Below are 14,878 nucleotides of genomic sequence, written 5' to 3'. Positions count from 1 at the left end.
TGGAAACAATCCCCCTCTCGGATCAGCTCACCCCTGCCCAGCAAGCTGAGGTCAGGGGGGTGCTGCATCCGTACCGACAGCTGTTTTCCAACCAGCCTGGACGCACTAATCTGACTGTCCACCGGGTGCAGACAGGGTCGCACCCGCCGATAAGATGCTCCCCCTTCCGAGTCACAGGGAAAACTGCTCAGGACCTGGAAAGAGAGGTCCGGGACATGCTGGCTTTGGGGGTGATCCAGCCATCGGCCAGCCCTTGGGCCTCGCCGGTGGTGCTGGTCCCCAAAAAGGATGGGTCAGTCCGGTTCTGTGTGGACTATCGGAAGCTCAATGCCATCACTGTATCGGATGCCTACCCCATGCCCAGGCCGGACGAGCTCCTAGACAAGCTGGGAGGAGCTCGGTACCTTACCACCATGGACCTTACAAAGGGCTACTGGCAAGTGCCGCTGGATGCAGATGCCCGGCTGAAATCGGCCTTTATCACCCCTCTGGGGCTCTATGAGTTTCTGACCCTGCCTTTCGGCCTCAAGGGAGCGCCGGCCACCTTCCAGCGCCTGGTGGACCAGCTCCTGAGGGGGATGGAGAGTTTTGCCGTGGCATATATTGACGACATCTGTGTCTTTAGCCAGACCTGGGAGGACCACGTGTCCCAGGTTAGACAAGTGCTGGACCGACTCCAGGGGGCTGGGCTGACTGTCAAAGCGGAGAAGTGCAAGGTGGGGATGGCTGAAGTATCTTACCTGGGCCATCGGGTGGGGAGCGGCCGCCTAAAGCCGGAACCGGCCAAGGTGGAGGTGATCAGAGACTGGCCCGCTCCCCACACCAAAAAGCAGGTCCAAGCCTTTATTGGGATGGCAGGATACTATCGAAGGTTTGTGCCTCACTTTAGCGCCATAGACACCCCCATCACTGAGCTATGCAAGAAGGGGAAGCCAGACAAGGTGGTCTGGACCGAGCAGTGCCAGGAGGCTTTCCGGGCGCTGAAGGAGGCTCTGGTCAGTGGCCCAGTTCTAGCAAACCCAGACTTTGACAAGCCCTTTGTGGTGTTCACCGACGCCTCCGACACGGGACTGGGGGCGGTGTTAATGCAGGAGGATGAAAAGGGGGAGAGACACCCCATCGTGTACCTGAGCAAGAAGTTGCTACCCCGGGAGCAACACTACGCGGCCATCGAGAAGGAGTGCCTGGCCATGGTGTGGGCCCTCAAGAAACTAGAGCCCTATCTCTTCGGGCGACACTTCACCGTGTACACCGACCACTCTCCCCTGACCTGGCTGCACCAGATGAAAGGAGCCAACGCCAAGCTCCTGAGGTGGAGCCTGCTCCTGCAGGATTACGACATGGACGTGGTCCATGTGAAGGGAAGTGCCAACCTGATAGCGGATGCGCTGTCCCGGAGAGGGGGCCCCGAACTTCCCCAGGTCACTGGTCACAGTGACCCCGCTCAGTTCAGTCTCGAAGGGGGGAGAGATGTGACGATGTGACGCAGCAGGGAGGGGGGAGTGTTGACCTGGGAATGTGCCCTGGGGACGGGAGACCTGAGAGCCTGTCACCTGAGCCAGGAGGGGGAGGGGGAGGTGACACCTCTGCCCAGGAATGTGGACGGAGGCTGCAGCAGGGAACCTGCTCGGTGGGTTTAGTTTCAGTTTGGGGCTGGGTGGAGGAACGCAGGGAACCCCAGGGCTGGGGTCTAAGCTCCCTGCTCCCCCAGAAGGACTTCACTGAGGGGTCCTGGGTGTACCCACAAGCTCTGTTTTGGACTGTGTTCCTGTTGTCCAATAAACCTTCTGTTTTACTGGCTGGCTGAGAGTCTCAGTGAATCCCAGGAAGAGGGGTGCAGGGCCTGGACTCCCCCAGACCTCCTTCTTCATTACCCACAGGCTGGCTGCCATGTCAACAAGAAGGCTTGCAGGTAAATAAACCATCTACAGCCAATTGTCCTAGTCGATGGGGGCCATCAAGATTCTAAACCACCATTAATTGACTTCAGAGTTAACGTCATATTTCGAGTTTTAGATACAAGAATGATACATGCATATAAATAGGATGACCACACTCAGTAGATCATAAGTTTTGTAATGATACCTTCCAAGAGACCTTTTGCTTAAAGAATATTCCAGTTACATTATATTTACACTCATAAGCATATTTCCATAAACATATGGAGTGCAGTGTCACACATGGCATTGGGGGTTCAATACTGGGGAGCTGCTGTCAGGTCGGGAGCTGTTTTGGGAGGGGATTCTCTGAGGCAGGGGTATTTGGGGGCAGGGGGGTTTGTGCTGGCATCTCAGTCCCCCGAGGAGAAGCGGCTCGTCCCCCGGGGAGATTCTCTTCCCTGCACGGCCGGATCCAGACTCCTGGGGGCACAGAGAGACAGCTGGTTAGAGGGGCCCATGTCACCATGGGTCCAAGTCCTGGGGGGAGCAAGGGGCTCAGAAGGGGGGGTCACCTCACCTAGGGCACCTCCCTCGGGCGGCTGTAATAGGCCTCAGCCAGGATCAGCCCCATGACGAGCAGGACCATGGCGCTCAGCGCCAGTCGGGCGATGTTGGCGTAGGTGAAATCCTGGTGTCCCGGGGGGGCTGCTGCAGAGGGAAGGGGAGAGTCACTTGGCAGCTCAGATGGGGAGATCAGCAGCTAGTTCTGCCCCAGGAGTGGAGCCCCCAACACCCCGTCCAGCAGGTCCAGCCCAGCCCCCTCTGGGGGTCTCCCAGGTGCTGCAGCTCTGAGATCTCCCCAGGGCCGGACCCCTCAGGTGAGGCCATGTCCTGCTGCCCCAGGGGGCTGAGCCTCAGCTTCCCCGGTGAAGGGGGCTCCCGGGTAGACGAACTGCCCCCGAGACACCTGGCACCCCAGGACTACGCCAGGGGATGGGGACAATCAGAGCCTCAGGGTCTTAGCCCCCCACAGCAGGGAACCACCCCAGCTCCCTGTCCCCATAGAACCCCTCTGTCCACCCCCACAGGTGCCTCTGCCCCGGCCTGTCTGCTGTGCGGTGAGCCCATCCCCGGGGTATCTTGGCTACTGCCAAACACAGCCAGGCAGTGCGTGGGGGGAGGCTGGTACATCACCCACTGCCCCCAACACTCGGGCGGTGCCCAGAGGCGGCAGAACATCTATTGGGGAGAGGGTCAGGGGGTCCCCTGAGACCCCAGTGGGGGGAGGGGAAGCAAGAACCAAGGAAATTCTGGCTAATGCTCACTCCTATTGCCAGGGAGATGTCATGTGGCCCAATAATGGGGGGTTATTGCCCCAGGACTCTGGGCCCAATTTCACAGCCCAGGCCCACAGATCCTGTCCCTCCCCTGGGATCCCCCAGCAAATTCCCGGCTGCGACCTGCAGAGCAGGAGGCATAGGGGGAGCTGTGGGTCTGGGGTTGCCCCTCCCCCTGATGTCTCAGCCCCACTCACCCCTGGGCACCACGACCTGTTTCCACAGTAATTGCCCCCGACCCCGGACCCAGGACCCAACCACCTCTATGGGTCCCAAGAATGGGAGCAACACAGGGGAACATCCCCCTGGGAAAAGCCCCCATCTCTGCAGCTCCCCCTGGGGGAAGGGATCCCCCCTCCCTCTGCCCCGAACCTCCAGTGGCTGCTGCTCACCCCTGGCTGGGGAACCCCCAACTCACTACGTCCCAGCTGCACGGCTGGGTGTCCCCTCTGCTGGGCCCAGGGCTCAGGGCAGACCCTGCTTCTGAGCGTCCCATCAGTGCGAAGCCCCGAGGGATCTGGCTCGGTGTGGGGCTGAGATCGGGGACGTGGAGCCGGGCCCCTCACCTGCTACCACCAGCTGCACGGGGTCGCTGGGGTCCGAGGAGACGAAGGGCTCTGATGGGGGCCGGTAGCTGCAGCTGTAGTTCCCTCCGTGCTGCCGGCCCACGCTGGGGATGTGGAACTCGGCCCCGTCCCCAGCAGGGTCCATGTCTCGCGGCGGGTTCAGGTCTCCAGCCTTGTGCAGGAAGAACCTCACGTCCCGGCGCTGCCCCTGACACCGGATGGTGACGTTTGCCCCTGGGGCGGTGACCCCAGTGGGGATCAGAGAGATGGAGGGTCTGGGTAAGCTGGGATCTGCACATAGGAGACAAGCTGTGAGAACAAGACCAGGACACCCACCCAGCCCCGTACTCCCTGGCAGGCCCCAGCCATGGGCAGATCCAGGGCCCCGGGCAGAGATTCTCTCCCAGATCCCAGAGTCCCCCCACCCAGAATCCGGGCCCTGCAAGCTGGGCTCCCGGCCCCACAGATACCGAGCCACGACTCCCTAGTGCTTGGGATCCTCCTATGCCCGTTTGTGGCCCCTGCCTTGTTCACTGCATCTGGCCTGCCCTGGACACACAGTGACTCATGGGCTTGTCTCCGGGGCCCAGCATGACAGGGCCTGAGCCCCACACAGAAAGGGAGTCACCCTGCCAGCCCCCAAGGGAGGCAGGGAGGCGTCATTATCCCCATTCAACAGAAGGGGAAACTGAGGCACAGTCAGATTCACTTTCCTTCGTGAGCTCCCAGGGGCAGGGACCTTTTCTTCACTCTGTGTTTATGCAGCGCCTGGCACAAAGGGGCCCTGAACATGGCAGGGGCCCTACATGCTCCCCCAAGACAAGGGATCCAGAGCTATTGAGGCCAGCGTTTGCAGAGGTCTCCACTAACTGTGGGCATCTTGGTTTCTGGCGCTTGGCCTGAGGTCCCCCAAGATTGAAAATCATTTTGAAAATCATGACATGCTCCCATCACACAGAGTCTGTGGCTGCGCCAGGAGCTGGGCCAGATCTCCTGGGTCCCAGCCCAGCACCAAGCCACCATTTCCCCTGCAGGCCCTGCCTCATTCAGCTCCAGCCGGGGCACTGCCTGGGGCAGGGCCTGGAGAACAGAGCGGAGGGATCACTGGATTAAATAGCGTCTCACGGCTCCTACGCACAAGGGGCAGCGTTAAAGTCACCTCCCTGCCCCGAGTCTCCAGGGGCTCCTGCTCCACGGGGGGAGGGATAGCTCAGTGGTTTGAGCATTGGCCTGCTAAACCCAAGGTTATGAGTTCAATCCTTGAGGGGGCCATTTTGGAATCTGGGGCAAAAATTGGGGATTGGTCCTGCTTTGAGCAGGGGGTTGGACTAGATGACCTCCTGAGGTCCCTTCCAACCCTGATAATCTATGATTCTATGACAGGCATCCCGTCAGGCCTCAGGGCAGAGCCTGGCCCTGAGCGTCCCATTAGCACCTGTGAGGGTCTGGCTGGGGCTGGGAATGGGGATGCCGAGCCGGGCCCCTCACCTCTCACCACCAGCTCCACGGGGTCGCTGGGGGACGATGCGGCGGACGGCTTTGATCTGTTGTGATAGGAGCAGCTGTAGCTCCCGCCGTCCTCCCGGCTCACGTTGCTGATGTGAAACACAGCCTCCAACCCGTTCGGATCCACAGTTTGGAAATGGCGTCCCTCTTTATTCAGCACGAACCGCATGCCCTGGCGCTGCCCCCGACACCAGACGGTCATGTCTTCCCCCAGGGAGACCCCCCCGCTGGGGCTCAGGGAGATGCTGGGTTTGGGGTAGCTGGGCTCTGCAGGGGGAAGCAGACAGGCCGTGAGACGCAGGCCCCGTCAATCAGTCCTGGGACCCGTCCTCACGACGCGGCCTCAGTGGTGGGTCAGACCTGGCAGCCCTGGGGACGGGCTCCTGGATGCCTTTCCACAGGGGCCCAGTTTCCTCTCAGCCCCGGGCTAACAACATGAGACACGGAGCAACCCCAGCCCCTGGGGGCCAGAGCTCTGCTCCCTAGCAGGAGACAGGCCAGTCCAGTCTCCAGGGTCTGTTCACTCCCTGGCTTCTCTGCTGGGAGGGCTGGGAGCCAGGCTCTCTCCCCAGCTCTGGGAAGGGAGTGGGGGACAGCAGGAGGGATGGGGTCCAGGACTTCTGGGTTCTGTGCACTGCCCCACCCCTGACTTGTAGGGGACTGTACAAGTCTCTACTACACACTGAGGTTTATAACCTTCAGCTCCGCCTGTCACCCCCTAACTCATATGTTGGCTGGGAAATGCCCCCCCTGCTCTGCTGCTCCCCGGCCGGCGTCCTCTCTGCTAGGCCCAGGGCTTTAAGCAGAAAGAACTTCATGCCCGGGTACCGACCCTCACAGCTAATGGTGATGCTTCCTCCGAGTGCCACCACCGTGCTGGGCCAGACGGTGGGCGTGAGAAATTCTCACCCTGCTTTCAACAAGAGACAGGAGTTAAACAAGGGAGACACCCCACCCCTGCCTCCCTCCCGCCCCAGTTCAGTTCATCTGTCACTGAGTCTGTCCCCTACCAGGGATGGCACTGCCTGCCCATGGGGCTTGGGGACAGGGGGTTCACCCATACGTAGCTCAGGACCCGGCTGCATGAGAGATCACCTGTCCCCCCGGCCCCACCTAAGGCCAGCCAGGGAGCCTGACCAGTGGGCCCCTTGCAGCTCTGCCCCCTGCCCCGGGGTCGGAAATAGAGTCTGTGACCAGTGGGAGTCACACAAGACCCACCTTCCCCCAGGCCTTGGGAATGGGGGGCTGTGAGTGCAGGGGAGGGAGCTCTTGGGAGTGGATCTGGGGGTTTCTCCCCGGGGCTGCACTGACCATGAACGTGTCGGTTTCCCCTGCAGGAACAGAACCAGCGTCTGTCGGGGGGGGGGGAAGGGGGCTGAAACACCGACACAGAGATAGCCCCCCACTCTCTGCAAACAGTGGTGGATCAGCCACTGGGCCTATGGGGCCTGTGTGCCCAGGGGCCCTGGCCAAGTGGGGCCTCCTGGAGCCAGGGGCAGCTCTACCAATTTTGCCACCCCAAGCAGTCGCTGCCGAATTGCCGCCGAGCCCGGAAGAGCGGGGGAGCTGCCGCCCTCACTCCCCACTGGGCCCCTGGGCCGGGGTGTGGGGACAGAGCTTCTCCAGTCTTGGGGCCGCAGTTGGGGGGTGTCACGGAGTCCCCGGACGATACTCTGGAACTGCTCCCTACAAAGCCAGGCAGGACTCTGGGGAAGTCTCCTCTCTGGGAGCAGCCTGTCTGCAGGACACACAGCTCCCCCAGCTCCACCTTCCTGGGTCTGACCTCGGAGCAGTCAGCCTCCTCTGCCCCTCCGTGCGCTTCCCACAGCGAGTCCACCCAGGCGGGGTCCTCTGGGCTTTGTCCCTTTCGGGGCCAGGAGGGCACCTGATTCCTTTATTCTCCAACCCTTTAGCTCTCACCTTGCAGGGGGGAAGGGCCAGGCCCTCAGGTGCCAGGAAACAGGGTGTCGGCCATTCTCTGTGTCCATACCCCTGCACACACCTGCCCTCTAGGGCTCTGCAATGATCATACACCCTTACCCCACCCCCTAGATACTTAAGAACTGCCTAGGGGAAACTGAGGCACCCCCACACCATTCAGAGGAAACATTAAGAACAGTCCCACTTCGTCACATCTCTCCCCCCTTCAAGATCGAACTGAGCGGGGTCACTTTAGCCGGTGACCTGGGGAAGTTCGAAACCACCAACGTTCTCATGGATGCCCCAACATCTCTCCCCTTCCTTGGTGGGAGTTACACCAGGCCCTTCCAGTTTCACACCCTCCCTTAGGTCGGGGGTGGTCGATAGCACTAGCAGTCCGCATGTGGGAAGGTTTATGTGGCCCGTGCCCTTTGGCCCCCCAAAACCCCCGGGGGTCAAACTGGGATTGGGTCTGCTCCCAGCGCTCCAGTCTGGAGGGCTGCAATTTGGGCTCTCTTGGTTAAGAGCCCCCATCTTGACCTGGGCCACATACTGTTTACTTACAGAACTAGCATGGAGACATTCCTCTCCCAACAACCTTGTGTGACGAAGTGGGACTGTTCTTAATATTTCCTCTGAACAGTGTGGGGGGCAGGAGGAAGGGGTGGGGAGGGATCCCCCTTGCTCTGGCCCAGGGCCCCAAGAAACCTTAATCCACCTCGGCCCGTGACTCAGCATTAATCGATCGTTACTGTCAGTCCCGGGGACGGGGGTTTGTGGCTGGGGACGGAGCTGGCTGGGCAGCCCCTGGGCCCTGACTCCTCTGTGCGTCCCCAGTGCAGGGGCAGCTGCGGAAGCATCCCCTGGGAAAGGCCCCCTGCTCTGCAGCTCCCCCTGGGGGCAGGGATCCCCCCTCCCTTGGCACCAAGTCTCCAGGAGCTGCTGCTCCCCACTGGCTGGGGAACCCCCCAGTGACACTGTCCCCGCTCCCTGTCCAGGCAAATCCCAGGGCTCTATGCAGAGCCTGGCTCTGAGCATCCCATCTGGGTGCCGACCTTCTGAGGGTCCGGCTGGGAGCGGGGACGTGGAGCCGGGCCCCTCACCTGCTACCACCAGCTCCACGGGGTCGCTGGGGTCCGAGGAGACGAAGGGCTCTGATGGGGGCCGGTAGCTGCAGCTGTAGTTCCCTCCGTGCTGCCGGCCCACGGTGGGGATGTGGAACTCGGCCCCGTCCCCAGCAGGGTCCATGTGTCGCGGCGGGTTCAGGTCTCCAGGCTTGTGCAGGAAGAACCTCACGTCCCGGCGCTGCCCCTGACACCGGATGGTGACGTCTGCCCCTGGGGTGGTGACCCCAGTGGGGCTCAGAGAGATGGAGGGTCTGGGCAGGCTGGGATCTGCGCACGGGAGACAGGCTGTGAGAACAAGACCTGGGCACCCACCCAGCCCCGTACTCCCTGGCAGGCCCCAGCCACAGGCAGATCCAAGGGCCCAGGGCAGAGATTCTCTCCCAGATCCCAGAGTCCCCCCACCCAGAATCCCGGCCCTGCGAGTTGGGCTCCCGACCCCACAGATACCGAGCCACGGCTCCCTAGTGCTTGGGATCCTCCTATGCCCGTTTGTGACCCCTGCCTTGTTTACTGCATCTGGCCTGCCCTGGACACACAGCGACTCACGGGCTTGTCTCTGGGGCCCAGCACGACAGAACCTGAGCCCCACACAGAAAGGAAGTCACCCTGCCAGCCCCCCAGGGAGGCAGGGAGGTGTCATTATCCCCATTCAACAGAAGGGGAAACTGAGGCACAGTCAGATTCACTTTCCTTTGTGAGCTCCCAGGGGCAGGGACCGTTTCTTCACTCTGTGTTTATGCAGCGCCTGGCACAAAGGGGCCCTGAACATGGCAGGGGCCCTACGTACTCCCCCAACACAAGAGATGCAGTGCTATGGAGGCCAGCGTTTGCAGAAGTCTCCACTAACTGTGGGCATCTTGGTTTCTGGCGCTTGGCCTGAGGTCCCCCAAGATTGAGGCCCTTTTGAAGGACACTTTTGAAAATCATGACATGCTCCCATCACACAGAGTCTGTGGCCGCGCCAGGAGCTGGGCCAGATCTCCTGGGTCCCAGCCCAGCACCGTGTCCACCAAGCCACCACTTCCCCTGCAGGCCCTGCCTCATTCAGCTCCGGCCGGGGCACTGCCTGGGGCAGGGCCTGGAGAACAGAGCGGAGGGGATCACAGGATTAAATAGCGACTCACGGCTCCTACCCACAAGGGGCAGCATTAAAGTCACCTCCCTGCCCCGAGTCTCCAGGGGCTGCTGCTCCACGGGGGAGGGATAGCTCAGTGGTTTGAGCATTGGTCTGCTAACCCAAGCTTATGAGTTCAATCCTTGAGGGGGCCATTTTGGAATCTGGGGCAAAAACTGGGGATTTGGTCCTGCTTTGAGCAGGGGGTTGGACTAGATGACCTCCTGAGTCCCTTCCAACCCTGATAATCTATGATTCTATGACAGGCATCCCGTCAGGGCTCAGGGCAGAGCCTGGCCCTGAGCGTCCCATTAGCACCGAGCCCCTGTGAGGGTCTGGCTGGGGCTGGGAATGGGGATGCCGAGCCGGGCCCCTCACCTCTCACCACCAGCTCCACGGGGTCGCTGGGGGACGACCTGGCAGACGGCTTTGATCTGCTGTGATAGGAGCAGCTGTAGCTCCCGCCGTCCTCCCGGCTCACGTTGCTGATGGGAAACACAGCCTCCAACCCGTTCGGATCCACAGGTGGGAAATGGCGTCCCTCTTCATTCAGGACGAACCGCATGCCCTGGCGCTGCCCCCGACACCAGATGGCCACGGCTTCCCCCAGGGAGACCCCCCCGCTGGGGCTCAGGGAGATGCTGGGTTTGGGGTAGCTGGGCTCTGCAGGGGGAAGCAGACAGGCCGTGAGACGCAGGTCCCTTCACCCAGTCCTGGGGCCCATCCCCACCACGCAGCCTCAGTGGTGGGTCAGACCTGGCAGCCCTGGGGACGGGCTCCTGGATGCCTTTCCACAGGGGCCCAGTTTCCTCTGAGCCCTGGGCTAACAGCATGAGACATGGAGCAACCCCAGCCCCAGGGGTCCAGAGCTCTGCTCCCTAGCAGAAGAAAGGCCAGGCCAGTGTCACGGAGTCCCTGGGCAATGCTCTGGACCTGCTCCCCATGAAGCCAGGCAGGACTCTGGGGCAGTCTCCTTCCTGTGAGCAGCCTGTCTGCAGGACACACAGCTCCCCCGGCTCCACCTTCCTGGGTCTGACCTAGGAGCATTCAGCCTCCTCTGCCCCTCCGTGCGCTTCCCACAGCGCGTCCGCTCAGGCGGGGCTCCTGGGGAAGCCAGAGGGTCCTGCCCCCCAACTTCTCAGTAAGACGTGACTCTCAGCCAGCCAGTACAAGAGAGGTTTATTAGATGACAGGAACATGGTCTAAAACAGAGTTTGTAGGTGCAGAGAACCGGACCCCTCAGCTGGGTCCATTTTTGGGGGGCAGTGAGCCAGATAACCACGTCTGCCCTTCACTCCATGTCCCCAGCCAGCCCCAAACTGAAACTCCCTCCAGCCCCTCCTCCTCTGGGCTTTATCCCTTTCCCGGGCCAAGAGGGCACCTGATATCTTTGTTCTCCAACCCTTATGCTCTCACCTTGCCGGGGGGAAGGGACAGGCCATCAGTTGGCAGGAAACAGGATGTCAGCCATTCTCTGTGTCCAGACCGCTGCACACACCTGCCCTCTAGGGCTCTGCAATGATCACACACCCTTATCCCACCACCTAGATACTTAAGAACTGCACAGGGGAAACTGAGGCACCCCCACACTATTCAGAGGAAACATTAAGAACAGTCCCACTTCATCACATCTCTCCCCCCTTCGAGATCGAACTGAGCGGGGTCACTTTAGCCGGTGACCTGGGGAAGTTCGAAACCACCAACGTTTCCATGGATGTCCCATTCCTTGGTAGGAGTTACACCAGGCCCTTCCAGTTTCACGCCCTCCCTTAAGTCGGGGGTGGTTGATATCACTCGCAGTCCGCATGTGGGAAGGTTTATGTGGCCCGTGCCCTTTGGCCACTCCAAAACCCCAGGGGGTCAAACTGGGATTCGATCATCTCCCCAACAAGCTGGCCAAACACAGCCACTTGGTTAGAGGACTCTTTAACTTTCTTAACAGCTTTTACTTCATCTGAGACATTCTCAAAGCTATCCACACTGGATCCTTCAACAGGAATGTCAGTGGATCCATTCACAACAGAAAATTGATGGCCGTTAGGAACTGAAACTTTCTTGATTAAATCACTTTCACACCCTTCAGTTGCAGTAAACTGCTTGCAAAGACTCCATGAGGATTCCTTTCCCGAGGGGCTTTTCTATGCAACAATTCACCCCTCACAGAAATTCTGCTCTTACTCTCTTTACCTAGGGCTTGCTCTAGAGGGACACTTTCCTGAGCAACAACAGACTCTTTCCGGGTCTCACTTACATCCAGATTTACCTCTGGCCCATCTGGCGGATTCCTACACAATCCCCTTTAAGGCAAACTTACAGACTTCCTAGATAAAAGGTCAGAAGCATTCTCCTTCCCTTTGCCACACACAAGTTCAGGAATCTTTTCCTTCTTGCAACAGGTTTCCGCACCCTCAGTAGGTAACACAATCACATCACCTTCATGCTCTCCTTGTGCCCTGGCTAGGATCTCACCTGATTAGACAGAGTTGCTACACCCTTTCCCAACAACACACTAGCAACAGGCAAAATACAAGCACCTGAATTGTCTGGGCTCTGGGATTTTACATAGACACTAACTGGATGCGACCTAGTTACAGGGCCATTCTCCTGAGCAGACCCAATCTTGGGACCATTCCCTTCCTGGGCTTTAGCGGAATCCAGAACAAACTCTGAGACAACTGCACGACCCTCGACCATCACAGGCTGAAAGGCCACTTCTGTCTGCTCCACAGACAAAGAAGAGCAGGACACACTTTCTTCTTTACCAGACACACAGCTTGGGATCTCATTCCCCTTGTTCCAGCACACAAGGCTGGTCACAGACAACTGCTTGGAGATCAGGGTAGCTCCCTCCATAGGCAAGTCAATACCCCTGACAGACACAGGCACGTTTCCTTCACTGTCACAATTCTCCACCCAGGTAACAGGTAAGGTCCAGGGACACTCATCTTCCACTCTCCTCGCCTTCCCACCCTGCTGACTAGACAAAGCCATCAGCTCACAAGGCTGCCTAGGCTCATCCAAACTTTCCTTACCCAGCACCTTGACACTCCCAACAGATCCCCTGCCCTGCCTGTGTCTCCCCCCACTCAGCTGGGGTCTCAGCTCCCACTGTGCTCAGCGCTGCCCTTGCTGTCCCAGTGGGCGTAGGCAGCGAGCTCGCTGCTTTCCTCACTGCATCAGAGCCAGCCTGAGCCCCCACCCCCCACCCCCGCTCCAGCGTGGAAATGGGGGCAGGGATCATCTCTCTGTCCCACCCAGCCCCAGGGGTCTGGTGTGAGGATGTGACCCAGCAGGGAGGGGGGAGTGTTGACCTGGGAATGTGCCCTGGGGATGGGAGACCTGAGAGCCTGTGACCTGAGCCAGGAGGGGGAGGGGGAGGGGGAGGTAACACCTCTGCCCAGGAATGTGGACAGAGGCTGCAGGAGAGAGCCTGCTGGGGGCGGGGGGGTTAGTTTTCAGTTTGGGGCTGGGTGGACGAATGAAGGGAACCCTAGGGCTGGGGTCTAAGCTCCCTGCTCCCCCAGAAGGACTTGACTGAGGGGTCCTGGTTCTACCCACAAGCTCTGTTTTGGACTGTGTTCCTGTTGTCCAATAACCCTTCTGTTTTACTGGCTGGCTGAGAGTCTCAGTGAATCCCAGGAAGAGGGGTGCAGGGCCTGGACTCCCCCACACTCCGTGACACCTGGTGGTAGAGGTGGGATGTACTGCACCCCGTGAACGGCGCTTCCTGCAGTAAGTGACTGGGGAGCAGTAAAACGAAGGGGGATTGACGGGGACCAGGCGTGCTGAAGATTCAGAGAGAGACGGTTTCAGGGGGCGGTTAACCCCTGGGACTGTTTCAGAGAAACAGCCGTGTTAGTCTGTATTTGCAAAAAGAAAAGGAGGACTTGTGGCACCTTAGAGACTAACCAATTTATTTGAGCATGAGCTTTCGTGAGCTACAGCTCACTTCATCGGATGCATACTGTGGAAAGTGTAGAAGATCTTTCATACACTCAAAGCATGAAAAAATACCTCCCCCCACAAACCCACTCTCCTGCTGGCAATAGCTTATCTAAAGTGATCACTCTCTTTACAATGTGTATGATAATCAAGGTGGGCCATTTCCAGCACAAATCCAGGGTTTAACAAGAACGTCTGAGGAGGGGGGAGGGGTTAGGCAAAAACAAGGGGAAATAGGTTACCTTGCGTAATGACTTAGCCACTCCCAGACTCTATTCAAGCCTAAGTTAATTGTATCCAATTTGCAAATGAATTCCAATTCAACAGTTTCTCGCTGGAGTCTGGATTTGAAGTTTTTTTGTTCAAGAATTGCAACTTACAAAAAAGTTTGTGAACAGTCGGTCAGGGGGTAGCCGGGAGGAGTCCCAAAAGAACAGCCCCCCCCCCCCCCCCCCGATGCAGAGAGAGAGTCACCCTGGGACCTCCCAGCGGGGAAATAGGGAGAACCCCCTCCAAAGGGGAACGCCTGGCGTCGGGCCCCTCCGACCCATTCGAGGGGACCAATGTGACCTGAGCTGCTATCACTGTGGCCAGAGAGGCCACGTACGGACCCACTGCCCCGGGCTCAGGGACAAACTGAGCAGACCCAACCTACCCAGGGTTAACTGGGGAGAGACCCAGCTGGACGAGGGGCAGACGGCCCAGGCAAGGGTGGCTGCCAGTTTACCACCTGCTCAGGAGGGAAGAGTACCCCAGGCCAGCTCCGCCAAAGGGCTGGATGCTCTGGACTCAGGGTTCTCGGTTTACAGGGTGGGCGCGAGGCTGTCCCTCCGGAGAGAGTGCCTTGTTCCCCTGGAGGTGGATGGGAAGAAGGTCAATGGATACTGGGATACGGGCACGGAGGTGATGCTGGCCCGGCCCAAGGTGGTGGCCCAGATCGGGTGGTGTCCAACCCCTACCTGACCCTGACGGGGGTGGGCGGGACCCCATTTAAGGTGCCTGTGGCAAGGGTACACCTGAAATGGGGGGCCAAGGAGGACCCCAAGGATGTGGGGGTACACCACCATTTCCCACTGTGGTTTTGAAGGGGGGAGACCTAGAGGACTGGCCAAGCAAGCCCCAGACCGCCCTGGTTGTGACCCGTAGCCAGAGCCGGTGAGGGGCACTGCACCCTGACCTTGGGAAGGGTACCACACCAGAGGTGCAGGACCCTACCCTGATGGGGAGGGAGTGCCGAGGGGCATGGCTCAGAGAGGCTGAGACCTCAGACCCGGCCAATGAGAGGGAACCGGGCCCCATCCCTTCCCCAGCCGCTGAGTTCCAGGCCGAGTTGAGGAAAGATCCCTCCTTGAGGAAGCTCAGGGACCTGGCTGATCTCAATGTGGGACAGACCATGAGGAGAGGCTGCCAGGAGAGGTTCCTGTGGGAGAAGGGGTTCCTGTACCGAGAATGGGCTCCCCCAAGGGAAGTGGAGTCCTGTGGTATC

General features: G+C 59.7%; 1 protein-coding gene across 1 annotated transcript in view; it reads right to left on the bottom strand.

Moving 5' to 3' along the window:
- Positions 1–2,248: 2,248 nt before the first annotated feature.
- Positions 2,249–14,878, bottom strand: part of LOC141976882 (immunoglobulin superfamily member 1-like) — a 42,368-nt gene continuing 29,738 nt past the window's right edge. Inside the window, exons 12-17 of the mRNA XM_074938048.1 lie at positions 9,829–10,113; positions 8,313–8,603; positions 5,272–5,556; positions 3,784–4,074; positions 2,458–2,588; positions 2,249–2,360 (exon numbers count right to left, since the gene is read on the bottom strand). Of these exons, the coding sequence (XP_074794149.1) occupies positions 2,458–2,588; positions 3,784–4,074; positions 5,272–5,556; positions 8,313–8,603; positions 9,829–10,113 (1,283 nt within the window). The 3' untranslated portion in view covers positions 2,249–2,360. The remainder of the gene's footprint in view (positions 2,361–2,457; positions 2,589–3,783; positions 4,075–5,271; positions 5,557–8,312; positions 8,604–9,828; positions 10,114–14,878) is intronic.

The sequence above is a fragment of the Natator depressus genome, chromosome 23 (genome assembly GCF_965152275.1).
Source record: "Natator depressus isolate rNatDep1 chromosome 23, rNatDep2.hap1, whole genome shotgun sequence".
Lineage (NCBI taxonomy): Eukaryota > Metazoa > Chordata > Testudines > Cheloniidae > Natator > Natator depressus.
The sequence above is the reverse complement of the archived record's forward strand: the minus strand, read 5'-3'. Positions and strand labels throughout refer to the sequence as shown.